The following is a 17,081-nucleotide window of genomic DNA, read 5'->3' as shown; positions in this document are numbered from 1 at the left end:
AGAAGAGCAAACCTTCAAAAGTTTGTATGTGACCCTGAGTATCTTCACTGACCAACAAAGGAATTTGCACGATCATCTACAGGGAACTATTGCTGGCACTGGGGAGAATAAACCTTATCAAGGCTTCTCTACAGGAGGTGGTGGTCATTTAGCTGTTCCCTTTTAATGCTGCTAATTTTGATTGGGAAAGACGAAAGTTTTCATATATGGATCTTTCCAGCTTAATTCAGGAGCTATGTCTGTTGGCTGGGTGTACAAGTCAATCGGACACATTCATATTTTGGAGGGCAGCAGGCTGGCAAGAAAGTTTTCAGTGTCTATTTGAAAGAAAGCAAAGAGAAACCACCCTGCTATAGCTGGCATAGAGCTGCTTCTCCCCCACCTGCTTGGGCTGCAGAGGACCTGCACCATCCTGAAACTGGCAATTTCTTCTTGGCTAGTTTAGAGGGAAGTAAAATTGGGCATAGTGTATACGAGGGATCACCAGTTTCTTTTGGCTTCCTCACCACAAATTGGTAGGCTTCTCCTGTGGTTTATTCTAGGGTTTGAGGAATTAATTTCAAATCACTTTTCCCAGAGTTGGTGACCCTTCTCAGCTGCTTTTGTGCAAACAGCCCTTGAGTTCTCCATGCTGAAGTTAAATGTCTCACTGCACAGGCAGACAGAGTATACTCTATCCATTTTCAATCTCTCCCTGTCTAGGTGACAGAGTGTTTATTTTCATTTTTTCTGTTTTCTGTTTCTTGATCTGATTTCAGTTATACCAATTGCATCATGTATTTAATCTAGTTCTGCTCTACTTGTTTCTTCATTTTGTTTACTATGTTATTAGATAATAGAAAAACTTAAATGAGATGTTGAGCTGTAAAATTAATTAGAAACAGCATCACTTCAGAATATTCTGTTGAAAGTGTCCATGTACCAATGGTGCTGTTATGCCATCAAATGCCGTCAAATACTGTGTGTGTCAAGAGAGGTTTTCAGTGCTGTACTGTTTGATTTAGGTGAGATAAACCATTTAAGAATGACATATTGTAATTGTTCTGAGGTAACACGGATGCAATTTAAGGCAGGATTTGACTTGTTGCATCTCAGCATTACTTATTTTTTTGCAAGGTAAGGCAGGATTTTACTTGTTCCATCTCAATATTACTTATTCTTAGTAGTAAGACTCTAAAAATAAACATAATATGTGATGGTTTTCTTTTCTGTTCTTTTGAAGACTGTGTAACTTCGTCTTTTATTCCAATCAAGCCATTTAATGACATAAATGAGCATCAACCTACAGTAGAAGTTGAGGAGTTTGTACAGGAATCAACAAAATATTCTCGACCTTACAGAGTATACAAGAACCAAATATATATATATCCAAAACACCTCAAGTATGATAGCCAAAAATACTTCAACAAGGTACAGTATGCGACCAATTCAGGCCAACATTGGGTAGTAGTGTACTGCATGAGCTCTCATTGAAATGAAGTACTCATCATAAAGGAAGAGAAAATAGTGATGCAAGTCACTGACTTGGCTTTTGATCTTTTTCAATTTTTGCAATCATAAAACATTGGTACAATTTTAATGAAATGAATCTATAGATTAATTTTAAGTTGTGTCAGTGATTCAAAGAGAGATAATGTGGTAACAGCTTTTTCACAATTTTCGAAAGGGCTGTATTGTAATGAAATGATGTGTGCAGATAAAATTAATCTGGATAATATTTGTAGTTTGTAAATGAAACTTGAGTACTACTTGCACTTTCATGGTGATTGAAAATTAATTAAAGACAAGACACAAGTAAGTGCTGGTCACTTTATAATCTGCTTCTACACAGCCAATTTGAGGCCTGGCTTGTATTTTGCCAGTTCTTCTTGGAAATATTATTTCTAGTGATATCACTGTGACTTAAAGGCATTTTAAATGTTGATACACCATCTGCATGTTTCTCCTAGATTTTGAAAAGAGCTTATTTCAGCCCTTATAGTTTACCTGTGTTTTTATGGGTACCCCATTTCTGATCTAAGCTTTAATATGTTCCTGTCCTTTCAGGCACGGAATATAACAGTGTGCATTGAATTTAAAAGCTCTGATGAAGAAGGAGCAAAGCCGCTGAAGGTGAGCCACAACAAGAGTATGTTCAGAGAACAATGTTTCTGAGGACATTACTTATAAAACCCAGGAATCGGGGCTATACTACCCCAGAACAATTAAAGAGTGAATGTTGTCATGCATCCTTTGCATCCTTCTACATTTGCACTGTGGTTCTGTTTGATCCCAGCTGGTCATGATGATTCCAGCTCACAGTGCCATTTTGCAGTGCCGGCTTTCTGACTGGTGGAGGGGAAAGAAGACAATATTAGAAAACTTAACCATTTTTTACAGTGCAACTTGGTTACTCTAAAATTTACCTTTTACCCTACATTTCTCACTGAGCTCAGGACACTTGATTGAAAACAGTGAGGCACAAAATTAGAAGAACCTTAGACTTAATTCTTAACTTTGCTTTTGACCAAGGGCTATTGCATAGTATTGTTGTACTGTAGTTTCCCCACCAATAAATAAAGTTATCATCACTCAATAATCAAGAGCCTCCAGACTGGACCCTGCCAGCAAGGAGATTGTTAACTGGTGTAGCTTTTGTAACATTGAAAAGTCAGTAAAGGCATTGTATTGTGTATTGAACTGCATAAAAGTGAAATAGCTTTTGTAAAACTTTTTGCAGAAAACTCTGAAATTGATAACAGCAAGGAAGAAGTCTAAGGAGTCTGCATTGCTTAGTAGAGTGTAGGGTAATTTTCACAGAATCAATGGACTTTTACTGGAAGTCTGTATAAAAAATTGCAGGTTTGAGCACTTAAAATATTTATTTTAATATTTGATCAAAGTAATTATCAATCTTTCATGATACTGTTTTCAATGTACATGCATATTAGATATACTGTCAAGACTAGCATCATCAGCAGAATTTCACAAAGTAATTAAAGCATGTTACTTTTATCAGTGTATTTATGGGAAGCCAGGTGGACCATTATTTACAACGGCAGCTTACACCGCTGTGCTACATCATTCGCAGAATCCTGATTTTTATGATGAGGTCAGTCTGCTTTTTCTTTCATTCAGTGTCTGCCAATCCCACATGTTTGCCAATGAGAGAGAAAAATGTGTGTAAAGAATACTTCTGTTCCAATTGCTTCTGTATCTGGATGGGCTTGTGTTACGTAGATTTACATACAGTCTCACGTTTCGATTTTTTTTTCTTAAGTCAACTCAGTGAATCCTTCCTTTTGTAAGATGTTCTGAGTACAGTTAAGATGCTGTAGAATTAATTAGGAACAGCCTAGCTCTCTAAAATGCACGTCTGGATTACATTAAGGGTCCAGCTGCATCTCTGAATTTAATGGAAACAGTAAATGTTATGATGAAGGGTGGAGCCAAATGTCAGAACAAAACCCTCTCTGAGATATTGAATTGGGGCATTTTTGTTGACCCAGTGAATGCATTGGGGCATTTTTGTTGACCCAGTGATCTGAACAGAATGTGCAGTGATGTGTAGTGGCTGCAGCAAGTCCATTCAGCTGCTGCTTTTGAGGGTGCAGCTATAGAATAGAGTTCGAACGTTGGCCTTTGCCAGATATTAGTCGCACCTTCATCTTTATGTTTCACCAACACCAACTATTGATTCCCCAGGCTTTCTGCAGGTGAACTTAATTTCACCCTTTCAGTGACTAGTGTGTTTGATGGCCTGTGAATGTCACCTGTTTGTTCTGGATTTTCCACTACTGCTTTATGTGTAGCGATAGGGCTGGCAAACAGCATTAGTATATAGCCAGCGTTTTCCAAACTGTTGGCTAGATCTTGGAAAAACTTCCTTTTTCAGTTAAAATTTACTTTGATGAAATGGCAGGGGCAAGACCGGCAGATAATGTACAACTACATGTGAAGTATCAATTTTAAGATTCATGTTTAGGAACTGAGGTAGAACTTAAAGCATTACATCTTCACAGATTTTGAACCCCCTGCTTACTCCTTTGCGAGCAGTGTTTTGGGTTTTAACATATCTGAAAATGTCCTTCATGTGATGCTAGTGAGCCATCTGGTTTGGGCAGATTACTTTCAGCTTGAACAAAGAGCTGAATTCAGATCCTAATAGCTGATTTGGCTGGAAGAGGTGTGCACCTGTCCTAAATGTTCCTAGTACAGCAAGTGCAGTCTTTAAAAGAATGTAGTGTCTTATCAAGAAAGATGTCTTAATCTCCATGTCTGAATGCCCATTTCATATCTATGTTTATGGTATTAGATTCTTACCCATAAGCTGATTTAACACTGGAAGCATTTATCAACAATTTTTAAACCTTACTTTAAGCATAGGACTAGCTTGGATAAACTTTATCATAGCTCACAAGGGAAAGGGGTCTTTTTTCATTAGTTCCTATGGTAAGGTTTTGATTACTTTGTATTTTTATTCCAATAGGTTAATAATACCTCAAACCCAATCTGTAGGGATTCATGGATGACATGATATGGGATTTAAGACTGAGCAGAAATTGCAAATAAAAGTTTACTTTTGTGTCAGCCTTTATTACTTGCTCTTTGCCATGAAATGATGATGAAGTAGTAGCAGAGATGTCATTTTAGTTTTTGGTTTGGTCATCCTGAAAATATGAGAATGGTAAAGGCTATTTATGCCTGCAAGAGTGCAGGTGATCGCTTCTAAGCAGGGTCCATCACTCTTTAGTTCTGTCTTCTTTCATCTTATGCTCTTTTGTCACAAATGCAAATATTCATCCACAAGAAAGAGAGGAAAAAAGCTGTTTTAAGTAAAAGTGATGGATGGTCATCCTAAACAATTTCCTTAAGAGAGCATCTGTTACCCATACAGACAAACATTAGCCAATAAAGGCAGGCTGTACTTAGACCTCTGTGTAGAGAGAGATGTCACTCGTTTAGACCATCTCTGATGCCTGGTTTAATCGATTTTTAAACTAAAGTGAGGTGTAACATTTTACATTTCAGGTGAAAATTGAACTTCCCACTCAACTCCATAAGAAACACCACATTCTGTTTTCATTTTATCATGTCACCTGTGACATAAATGCAAAAGCTAATGCCAAAAAGAAAGAGGCTCTGGAAACACCAGGTACCTGTAGTAGAATTACTTTCAATTATAAATATAAATGATGTACGTTCAAATAAGGATTGCAGAATTTCTGGCTGGATGTTATTGTCTTCCTTTGAACTTAGAGAAGCTTGTTTTTCCAAAGAGTCATATTGATTTGTTCTTGTGTACAGTGGGATATGCATGGCTTCCTTTGTTGAAAGATGCCCAGTTAGCTTCCCAAGAACACAATGTGCCAGTGGCAAGCAGTCTGCCTCCCAATTACTTGAGCCTTCAAGAACCAACTAGTGGAAAGGTATTAATTCATATTTTCATATTATTCAAATGGCACAGAACATTTATTTGCATATGTTTTACATGAGATCAGATTTGCATTTGCCCTTCCCTGGAAGTGTAAATGATAAATAGGGTATCTGTTTTAGGATATTCATGTGCATATCATTAGGTATATAAACTAATATATGTACCACTGGACTGAGAGTCGTATGTTGCTGATTCACAGGTGTATATGGAAAAAGTGTATTTTATAACTGTGTATTCTACAATATTATACCTAACTTCTCCAAAACATGAATGAGAGTGTTCAAAAAGAACTCTTTTCACAAACTCAGGCTATATGACATTCATTCTCCAGCTGACATGATCCACGATTATGATTCATTCTCCAGTTTTGTGGGGTGATATCATATTTTCCCACTGATCCTGTCCAGTTTGGATTATTTCTGCCTCCTTGTGTTTGTTTTACTATTGTCATGAGGACAGGGTGGGGCAGTGAGCTGGTCCCTTGAATGATAACGTTTGTAGCTTGTGCTGAAAAATGGGTTTTTATTGCAATAATTCTGTTGTGAAAGCTGAGTAGCCAACACAGTTTGTGCACGTGCATGTGCAAAGCTATGCAGTGAAAATTTATGCAGACTTGAATAAGTAAGAAATAAGTGGCAAAATGTATTTTGTTTTTGTTTTAATAGCAGATCGGCTGTGATGTAAAATGGGTAGATAGTGGGAAACCACTCTTCAAAGTGTCTACTTTTGTTGTATCGACAGTAAATACTCAGGTAAGTTAAATTTCCTCTTAGCTCGGTTACGTGCTTACAAACAAAAAGTGTCAAGGAATGTCTGAAAGATTTTTTAAGATATTGTATGAATTTGTTTCTCTAACATGTAAAGGTTATTTGAATGCTGAAGGGCAAGATGACAATAATGGAATACACACTTTAAGGAAAAATAAATTATTTAAGATTATACCAACAGAAAAATCATGGAATATCAGTTTAAACAGCAAGAAAATAAATTATGAGCACCAGGAAGAAAAAAAAAAAAAAATCTGGCCACTGAAATCCCTTAGATTGTGAGGAAAAAATTAATTGCTCACAACACTGAAAAAAGAGTGGTCAAAGCACCTAGAAATAAGTTGTATATAGCAAGCTGTGCAATATGGGTTGGGCTAAATAAGTTGATCTGTCTTTCTGTGGCTTATGTCTAAGGCAGTAGGGACCAAGTGTGTTCTTTGGTATCACAGGTCGTTGCTGTAACCAATTTATGGAGCTGAATTCTAATCCTTTCTGTAACATACATTAATGTGAATGTTTATCATTTCAGGATCCATACCTGAATAACTTTTTCCATCAGTGCCAAGAAAGGGAAAAGAATCTATCCCAGCCTCCTACCTCAAACTTTATCAATTCTTGTAAGGTAAAGTAACCTGCAGCACACACTGTGCTATAAAATTGTATTTTGGGCTTTCTCTCAACTGATCCATCACTGCACAATTCTAAACATGGCATAGACTTAGCAGGAGGCAATAGGTCCATGACAACTCCAGTTAGACTTACTTGATGTGACAGATGCATTACTGGTCAAGAGCTGTCTCCCATCCCTTCTCATTTAGAGCTTGGCTGCATCTGCCCCATCAACTTTGATAATCCAGCCTATGACAAGCCTCAAATCCTGTTAAAGAATGGTGTAATGTTGCTCTAGGAATGTCTGGGAAAAGGAGCAGTAGCCTGTAGAACTGTAGTATTCCTGCTAGTCCTCTCTTGCCTTAAATACATTGTATGCTTACCTCCTACTTGGCTCTTCATACTTTCACTCTAAAAACCTGGATGCTATCCAAAGGACTGTTTAGGGTATTTTGCGTGTATAAATCAAGGGTGCTTGTTGCCTGTCGAGTTCTGAAATCAGAAGGAACATACCCTTTCTGCAGAGATGAAACAAATAAGCAAGAACTGCATTAAATGGGACTTATTCAGTAGAGGTCAAAAGAAAGGAGGAGTATAACAAGCAAATTAGAAGAGCAGCAGGTAAATGTAGGGCCATGATTCTTTACCTGTTGGTGAATGGTGAAATTCAGAGTTCTCGCTTTGCAATCTGCTTACTGAATTTTAACAGGTGCAATCTGCTTACTGAACTTTAACAGGAAGGTGAGCAAGAAGACTGAAGGGTAGCTGTGACGCTGTTCCGCAGTACTAGCTCTAAAACATCGTACATGTGACTTTTATTTATTATTTTTCCTTTTAGCAGTCTGTAAAACCTAATAGGTGTTTTGGGGTTTAGATGTTACCTTCATGTGCATGCTTTCCCCCTTTCCTTCGTTGTTAATGTTTTCCTGTTTAAGTGTTCCTCAATCAGATTTTATAAAGCTGCTTGGGAAAAGATTTTTGCTTTAATAAGCAAACAATAAGTTCCAATAAATCATGGCAGTTCTCTGGACAAGTCCCTAAAGGTGGCTACTACTTTTGTTGATAGATGCAGGTAGACGTGAAAGGGGTTGCTTTGTTTTTAAATACTGTCTTGATTTAAAGAAATGATTAAGGGATGTTTTCAAAAGTCAAAGCATCAGCGTTATTTAGAGATTATACCTCTCCAGAATGAAGTCCTTAACTATTAATTTTTGGGAAGCCATTGAGCGTATTGGACAAAGTTTAGGAATCCATAAAAGCTTCACAGCTTTCTAGACAGTAAGTCAGTTACCTAAACTACCAGAATTGCACTGTTCTTTATTTGCTGTTTGTAGTTTACCTTTTAAAAAGATTTCAGTAATTTTATTAGAAAATAGAGACAATGTTCTATGCGACAAGCGATCAACTATGCAATATAACCAGGGAATAAGTAATTTTCCCCAGAGTATTTTGCTTTTATTTATAAATCACTAATACCTTTGAAGAAATTCTGGAACAATTTGGAAATGACTGAAATGAAAAACTAGGAGGAATTCAAAGGAGGTTTTTTTTTTTGATTAAAAGCTCAATGTCATCCTTGATCAGAGAAGATAATATAATGTCAGTCCAGTCAGGTTAGTGTGTTAATACTAGTTTTTACCAATGTGCTTTTAATGGAAGTATTTTAGCCACAAGAATTTCGGTTTATCAGATCTCTGCATAAAAACAATGAGTTTTCCATAAAAATGCATGTCTCGAAAATAGTAATTAGGTTCTTTTATTGCTCTTACGTACATATCCTTAGTGAAATACGAAAATTGGTTTTGGTTTCTTTCTTTTCTATTTCTTCCCCTCCCCTCCCTCCTGCCCCTCTTAAATCAGGGTAGAGCAAAATATTGGAATTCTGAAATTTGGACAATACCTACAGTTGTGTTGATGGTCATATTTAAAACAAACTACATGGGGGACTGTCCTCTACTTAGTGGACCTGTTTTCCTACTGCTGTTACTGCAGTGGCTGCACTGCATTTTACCTGCTGAAGCAGGAAAGCAAGTAGTCAGCTTTCATTGCTTGAATTGGAAATCTCTCATTTTCTTTCTTACGTCCATTACAGAATTTGCTGAGGATCGAGAAGATCCATGTAATTATGAATTTTCTTCCTGTAGTCCTGAATCAGCTCTTCTGGGTTTTGGTGCAAAGCAGTGATGATGAAGTTACAACAGCTGTGACCAGGTATCTGAATATTTTTCTGTATGAGGAAAAGAATTCACTCTAGAGTGCAAATGTAGATGTTAGTCCAATTATAGCTGCTTTTACAAAGGCTGACTATGACATTTAGACTTTAGTAGGTGAGAATGCCTGCTTCCCCCTTAACACAGGGCTCTGCAAATAATGCATGGAAGAGCATGGTATCATGTCGCTGACTGACACCAACCAGGAAATCACTGACCATGGTGGACGTGTCTCTGTACCCTGAGGCAATCGTAGGTAAAGGTCTCATTCTTAAGGAGCTAAGTGCTTCCTAACAAAGCTGAATATCAATTTTGCCTTATGTTTGGGTCTGAGGATGTGGAGTTCAGCATAGGAAGAGTTTAGCATCTTGCAGCATCCAATGCAGAGTCAAACAACCAGGTCACACTATTATGGGGCATTTTTTAATTAGAGCATATCAGCAATAACTGAAGAGCAATGGAAGCATTTTCCAGCAGACAGACAGCTGGAATGATTTGCTGAGTCTCTCACCCTCAAATGATGAAATTGTCTTTATTGATGCTGTTAATCAGGGCAGCAGGAAAAAAAAATACTGGAGAGATTATTATTGGTCTCTGCAGGAGGGAAGAAAGTTGCATTGCATTTTCATTTGGCCATAGTGGTGTTTTTGTTGTACTTCTGCCAGTAGCTAAACATGGCAACTACAATACAACTAGTAGGAAAAAATGACAACTGTCTTCAGCAACCTTGTTAGACTAATCTGCTGTCAGTATATTTTCCTTCCACAGATTGTTCTTCAGAATTATTTCCTGAAGAAAGATTAATTAGGAAAACTTAAAGGAGCAAGGAAGGAGAATTCCTCATCTTAGCCTTGGAAAGCTAGAGTTTCAATATTCTTTATCAAAGGATCATGGCACCTTGCAGGGCAAAGTCCAGTTTTACCACACCTAGGCACTAAGGTTAGAAGAACCTTTCCTTGTAAACAGTGCATACTGTTTTCAAAGGGAGAGAGGCAGTCGGGCCTTTGTTCAGGACCCCTTTATGGCCAACAAATCAACTGACGTTAAGGCTAGGTAAAGAGAATGAAGAATTGTGTCTCAGGCTAGAATTTCAATATTGGTTAACTGACTGGGAAAGAAATGCTGTAGAAGCAGCAGCTGTTTAAAAAAATTGTTTTTATGATTAGGTGGAAAAATGGAAGGATGTTAATTTTTTCATGCTTCAGATTTTGACTATACGCCCACCTGGCCAAAAAAAGAAAAGAAGGATTCTCAGTGTTTTTTCTTGTATGTGTGATAGCTTTTGTGCTGGTAGAGTTGATGCACGTCTGCTGTGTGTGCCATTCATTGATGTGTCCTATATATACACACATTGTATTTTGTTCTGAATAGCTTGAAGCAGCTTGTGTTGAACATATTAAAAGCAACAACAACAGAATGAGAGCATAGATTGGCTTATGTGTTGGGGAGAAAACATTATTCGTTTTATACTCCCATGGTTATTTGCTTGTCTGGGGGCGCAGTCATGTCATCATTTCTCTGTCTCGTCTTTGCCAGAACTCATTTCAATTTCAAATCAGAATAAAGGCTGAAGGATCGGAATGGGCACAACTAATTTTGTCATAGCATTTGTGTTTTGCTACAATGTTTACTTCTCCTACTAACACCAAGAAATGAGATACACGAAAAATACTGACTTAGAAGAATTACAAAGCTTTTGAATCCAATAATAAAAATTGGCAGAAAACACTCAAATCACCAAGCTAGTTAAAATGATTACTTGTATGTGGACCACAGTCAGGCATATTAATAATCCATTTTAGTCATACTGTTATTATGCATACCTCTGAATTTGAGATACGGTTCACTAATTTTTGACATTTGAGAATCATGGACTGTTTCCTCCCCATTCTTTTAACATAAAAATAAGATTATAAAATTGCAGAGTCTTTTCTATATTAAATATCCTGAAAAAATGAGATCGCAATAATCAAGAGGAAATGTTATGGTTAAGTTGAAGAAGACTTCTTGCTCAGTGTTGTGTTTTCTGAAACAGGATGGTCTCAGGCAAAGATGCCCGGGTACAAATTGAAGAGAAAAGTTTGCTGAAGTGTGTAGTGCCATCTCTGCTGTTAGTAGACGCTCAGGTTGTGAGAGTGGGTGCCGGCATGACCCAGGCAATTTTCTTCCATGTTGCTGATCACCAAGCTGATCTGCAGAAGCTCAAAGCATCTATAGTTGCACCAAGTGTCCAGCCTCTCCCTGCTGTGCAGTAACGAGGGGGTGCTGTGCTCGGCCTTTTGTTCCTGAGTGCTTGGACACTCAGGCTGGGGCTGAGTCCAAGGTTATGGGCAAACAGTCCAGGATAGGGGCATGCTCACGCTTGAGCCTAGGCTTGTGTTTGTCTTTGATTAACAGTGCTGTCATAAGCAAAGTGTCAGAGCTTTACAGAATTACCAAGATCTGAGAGAACCTGACAAGTAGCATTCCCGGAGAAAGAGGCTCTTGCCTGTTTCATTTACATACTCTAATTTTTCTTGTTCCTGATCATCCAAGTCTGTGTAAGTTTTAATTAGTTAATCGTTTTCTTTTGCTGTAATGTCAGTAGAGTTATAATCATTAAAACTGGGTGCATTTTGTTACATGAATGCATATATAACAGCACAATCTATGCAATTGGAGGGCCCAAGGAGTGACTGTTTTTTCCCAGTGGGACGGTTTCTGCACACGCTATTCATCATTTGGATCACATCCCTCATGGACTGTTTTAAATGCAGTTAGAATAATAGAATAATGTGATACATCAGATAGACTTTCTCTGCCTTATGACACAAAACAGCTCAATTTTTTTTTTTTTTCTTTTTTTTATCTTGCAGGGTTCTTACTAACATTGTTGCTAAATGCCATGAAGAACAACTAGACAACTGCATCAATTCTTATGTGATGGTACGATTGCTGTTACGCTGTTAACTATTTTATGTGGGGGTTTTTGGTTTTGGTTTTTGTGGGATTTTTTACTGTTTACTCTTAGTTGTACTTGTTTGTAGCTTTCTCTGCATTTGCATCATAGCTTTCTGCTACTAGTAGGCTGGGTGACTCTGGTTAGGAAACTAATGTAAGATTTGGAAAAGGCTGAGTCAATTCTTCTCCTCTGCCATAAGTTTCTTGTGTCACCTTGAACAAATTACACTGCTTCTCTGTGTTTTAACGGCATCTTGTAGATCAGGGACACTCCATGGAGTGTCCTTCTCCACCAGACTCGGCTGCATCCTGGCTCACAATCTCACTCCATTGAGGAGGACAAAGGGCTGCTCGTGTTTCCTCTGCATGGTGCAGCTTTCTTTCCATAGGACGCCAAGTTGACCAAGCACAGGAGGAGGAAGCTGTAGTGCACTCTTAAAGGGTACTGGGATGTGGGAGGGACAATTCCCCGTAGCTGGCTAATGACTAGAGCTTACATTTTAGAAGCAAGACCTGGTGCAAATGCACTCCCGCTGATCCTCTAGGAGCGTAGGTTTAGCGTCAGTCTTTGTGAAACTGAGAATTTCCCACCTTGTAGGGTTTGAGAGGAGGGAAGGAGGAGATAAATACATGAAAGATCATGAAACTTCAGCTAGATAGATACCAGTGAGAGACATCCAATGTAGTTTGCTTGCAGTTTGCAGATTCCTCTTGACTGTGATGAGATTTATCATTTTAAAATATCTGGCCATCTGTATTATACATGTATTATACATGTACTCATTGTAGTTGAAAAGGATCCACAAGTGGTAATTTTTATGGAAGAGGTACTTCTGGGTGCTCTTTATGGTTGCAAGATGGCTGCATGTTTCTTAGGAAGCTATAGCTTTTTAACTTTTTAAGGTTTTGATTATTTTCTTAAGTCATGATTTTAGTTTCAAGATCCTGTGTCTTTGCATGTGCTATCGTACATAAATTCTTTTCTCATCTGTGCAGTTCAGATTCTTGTAACTGTTCCCTGTTTACTCAGCTTTTTTCATCCATTATTGTTTTGAAGAAGAGGGTATATATAGAATATATATGGATATGTTCTGTGTATGGAGTTTGGTTCCAGGCAAGCTGTAGCATTCTTAAAAAGCCAGAGAAGTGGCCTCTTTAAACATGATCTCCTTGTTATCTGTATCCATTGAATATCCATTAAATGAGTATGAATAATGCTATTGGCCAGCAAGTATCTTATCAATAGTATATTTGGGTAACAGCTTTATAAGCTGAGAATTGAATGAAGTAACATGTTTTTAAGTAGAAGAATACATTAACTGCTATTACCGGCATGGACGGAAAAATTAATAGACAAATGAACCTCATTTAAGGGTGTTACACTTCCCCCCCCTGCCCCCCCCTTTTCACTTGCCTTTATTTTTTCCTCTCCCTTTTAATTGAGGGGGAGAGGGCTGGAGAATTTTGTTCTAGTCTTACTCATTACTGATTCATTTCGTAAGTTGTAATATCTTTGAGTGTTATGTTTATTAACTTGTGTATTTCAAATAGCAGCATAGAGGAGAATTGCAGATTGTTAGAAGAAAGGAAGTAGATACGGCCTTCACTTTGTCTCTTGGCCTGCTCTGGTTCAGTGGTGACAGACTAATGGAGGTCATGATAGCAATGAGAGATCCCCCACAGTCATGAAAAGAAGCTATGAGTGACAAATGTCTGTGTGGACTTCTGACTGTAAAGATATTCTGATTCACTGTGCAACAAGTAGTTTTCATAACGTACATTTCATTTGTGGATTATGAGTAATATATGTGACATAAGTTTTGAGGTTGGTTGTTTTTTTTTTTTTTAAATTAACTTTAGGAATTAAGTGAAAGCAAATACATTTCTGATAAACTCTGAGACTTTAGCGTGTTCATGGGTAGAATAATGAAAATATGGTATGAGTTAGGCTACTAAATGGGAAAACTGTTTTAATTTCAGTGTTGACAACTGTTGGTTGATATTTTCATGTATGGATTTACTTTCATGCTTCATGGAAGTATGTGTCTACAGGTGTTGCATCTCAGCATCTTAGTAGTCAAATTTTAGTCTCAAATACTCTGATTTAAGTACAGAGGAATTCTCCTAAGGTCCAGCAGAACTGTTCAAGCTCCAAAATAACTAACGTATGTAACACTTAAATGTAGTTAATTAAATGGGTGTTAACACCTCTTCTACTCAATTTTCAAAATTGCAATAGACATCTGTTGTGTCTAAATATCTCTGAAATAACAGGTGATTATTCAGCCACGCCAAAAGTCCATTTAGCCTGTTTTCCCATTTCCAACAGCAGTCAAAAGCCCATAACTGTTAATCTCTTTTATCCTTCTATAAGGAAATGAATACCTACTTTAGAAATGTTTTTTTGGGAATAAGTAAGTTGAGAATTGTGAGTCACTCGGATGCAATAATAATGCAAAATTACACTGACTTAAATAACTGGACCCAGAAGTGTCAAACTGCACAGGGAGAAGCTTATGGCATCTGCTCTGGAAACAAGGCTGAATATTAATAAGACATTTTCAAGTGATATTCCTTTCTTTTACCTACCTGGTTGAATTGAAAAGGTATTTCATCCCAACAGATGCACTGGCAGAGCTCTTGCTTTAGGGAAGCAGTAATGGATCCCAGTACCAAATTACTAGATTAAAATGTTGGATAAAACTCAGACTAGATTTATGAGTTCTGAGCAACTTTGTAGGTTAATTCCTCTCTTGAGGGCTTGATTTCTAAAAGGGGTATAGTCTTCCCCTTCTGTCAGCTCCAGTGGGCGTTCTACACCTTTCAGGATGAAGAGTTGTTAACAGCTCTGACTAGCTGTTGCCACTGGAAGAAAGGAGCAAGTGAAAGGTGGCCCTGACTAGGCGGGTGAAAAACCCTCCGTACTTCCTCTGCTTGCTTATTCTTTTTTCCTCCTGGTGAAATGGCTTGAAAGGCAGTTTAGAGGTGTCGGGATCCTACGCCCTATTGAAAAAATAAATCGTAGCACTGATTTTAAGCAGAAATTCCTCTCGGTTCACATTAAGCTGAAATGAACAGGAAGTTGTGTTTAAAACTGAGATTTTGTAGGGGAGCAGTGTTGTGCCGTTACTGCTAGGGGAATTAAACTTTACGTGAATGTATTGTTCAGGCAAGATATTTTGGCGGCAAAGATTGTCAGCTGCTAGTGGTGTATAAATAATTTATCTTCTCCTGCTGAGGTTTTTTATATTTGTTTTAATGTACATTTTGATAACTTTTATTTTTCCTTTCTTCTTCAGTATGTGTTCAGGACCAAATCATTTGAAGAAAGGACTGTTCATGAGGAGCTAGCCAAGAATATGACTGGTCTTCTGAAGTTAAATGACCAAGTAACAGTGAAACAGGTTTTAAAGGTGAATGATAGCTTGAATTAGCACATTTGTAGTTTTACTACTGGTTTTTTGCCTGAAACTCACTTGTCGCATCTCTTTCTCCTCTCCTCTGTCCCTGTATGAGCTTTGCACAAATCACATTCTGCAGCGATTCAACCGAATAAACTTACCAGACTTGCCTCAGTTTCTCAGCATAACGTGTTTCCAGAATGCCGTGGTTTGCATAATAAAATTCCTCCTTTCTATTACAGCTCAGTCTGAGTCGGAAACCTAATTCTTAAACAATATGATGTAAGCAATTACTTTTAGGATACTTTATTTTAATTTTTATTTTGGAAGATGCAGGGACAATATTAATCTGTGAGTAGAATATTTATATCTGATTTCAGCTGCTGCCTTTGATTGACATTGACCAAAACAAGAATGATTGAGTTTTCCTGAGGTTTCTCATATCAAACCAGGTCTAAGAAATTCATACATGTGCAAGCCCCATCACTGAGCCTGTCGGTTATGGTATAAGAGCTAGCCAGTCCAGCTCAGGAGTTCCTAGTGGCAAAAATATGTTCAACTGTTTAGAGTGAACCAGTTCCTATTTCTTGTGCTGAGCCACTGGAATAGCAAAAATAGGCTGAAAAAAGCAGAAAAGCTGGCATGCAGGAAACCTGGGCCATGCAAAAGTACTTGTGGTTAGGTTTGTTGTGGGTTTGTGGTTTTTTTTGCAATTTGTAAGCTTTTTGAGTGTGTTTGTTTCACATATCTCCTGGGATACATGATATCTCAGGAGTTATGTGAGGATACAGATATTAATCTGTATCGTACCTGTTCACTATTACAAATGGTATTTGAAGAACCACTCTGTTTATCTTTTAAACAAGTACCGTTTTATCCTGGGCCAAATTACCAATCTGCTGGAACTAACAAAGCAGTTTATTCTCAGCTTCTGTTCTCTGAGGTTCTCTGCTTCATGCATTTCTGCCAGTTACCTGCAAACAAACAATGAAGACAGCGCTCAGCAGCAAAGGAAGGATTGTAGGAGTGGTGTTTGCAGGCTCCTTATTGCACAGAGCGACAGTGACAAAGTGCCTGAGATGACTTCAGCTCTCTTGAGGGCATGATCCAAAGTTACTCAAATACATGGCACTTAGGCTCTTTAATTTATTTGTCACATAGGGTTTATCATTGTGCATTACTGAGAAATGCAATCCATCTTTAAGGAATGGTAATGCATCGTAAAGTATTTATCAGATAATCATTTTTCCTAATCTCTTTTTTCCTTCTTTTGAACAGCATTCCTGGTTCTTCTTTGCAGTTATCTTAAAATCAATGGCACAGCACTTGGTTGATACAAACAAAACAAAGGTAAGTATATACGTGATCTCAATTAAGTAAGCAATCAGCCTCTTAGGGAAAATATAAAATGCGCAATCCTGGTAAATACACATACTTGGACTTTTCTTCTTGACTGGTCAAAAAAAGAAATGCTGTTATACTTTGTAAAATACTGGTTTTACCCATAAAAGCATTATATTACCTGCTAGGCTCAGACCTATTCTTGCTTATACAGAACTGGTGGGCCAAAAATACAGTTGCATCAGCTTTGTAATGGGTGGGTTAGAATGGAATGGGAATTCTATAATTTCTGCTGGTTATCCAACAGGTGATTATACCAGACAGGGAATAAGTGATCTAGAAACTCTATTTTGCTTTGAGCAAACCTTACATAGCTGGAGGTCAGTGCTTTGACCTC

General features: G+C 37.8%; 1 protein-coding gene across 1 annotated transcript in view; it reads left to right on the top strand.

The window, feature by feature from the left end:
* The window catches only part of DOCK10 (dedicator of cytokinesis 10), a gene marked incomplete at both ends in the record, with an annotated part of 57,160 nt that overhangs the window by 25,282 nt on the left and 14,797 nt on the right, over nucleotides 1-17,081 (top strand). Inside the window, 11 exons of the mRNA XM_009579946.1 lie at nucleotides 1,223-1,410; nucleotides 2,047-2,112; nucleotides 2,999-3,091; nucleotides 5,011-5,134; nucleotides 5,287-5,408; nucleotides 6,082-6,168; nucleotides 6,713-6,805; nucleotides 8,885-9,003; nucleotides 11,858-11,927; nucleotides 15,242-15,355; nucleotides 16,622-16,693. Coding sequence (XP_009578241.1) covers nucleotides 1,223-1,410; nucleotides 2,047-2,112; nucleotides 2,999-3,091; nucleotides 5,011-5,134; nucleotides 5,287-5,408; nucleotides 6,082-6,168; nucleotides 6,713-6,805; nucleotides 8,885-9,003; nucleotides 11,858-11,927; nucleotides 15,242-15,355; nucleotides 16,622-16,693 — 1,148 coding nt within the window. The remainder of the gene's footprint in view (nucleotides 1-1,222; nucleotides 1,411-2,046; nucleotides 2,113-2,998; nucleotides 3,092-5,010; nucleotides 5,135-5,286; nucleotides 5,409-6,081; nucleotides 6,169-6,712; nucleotides 6,806-8,884; nucleotides 9,004-11,857; nucleotides 11,928-15,241; nucleotides 15,356-16,621; nucleotides 16,694-17,081) is intronic.

The sequence above is a fragment of the Fulmarus glacialis genome, unplaced genomic scaffold (genome assembly GCF_000690835.1).
Source record: "Fulmarus glacialis isolate BGI_N327 unplaced genomic scaffold, ASM69083v1 scaffold36966, whole genome shotgun sequence".
Lineage (NCBI taxonomy): Eukaryota > Metazoa > Chordata > Aves > Procellariiformes > Procellariidae > Fulmarus > Fulmarus glacialis.
This window is presented reverse-complemented; position numbering and strand designations above follow the sequence as displayed.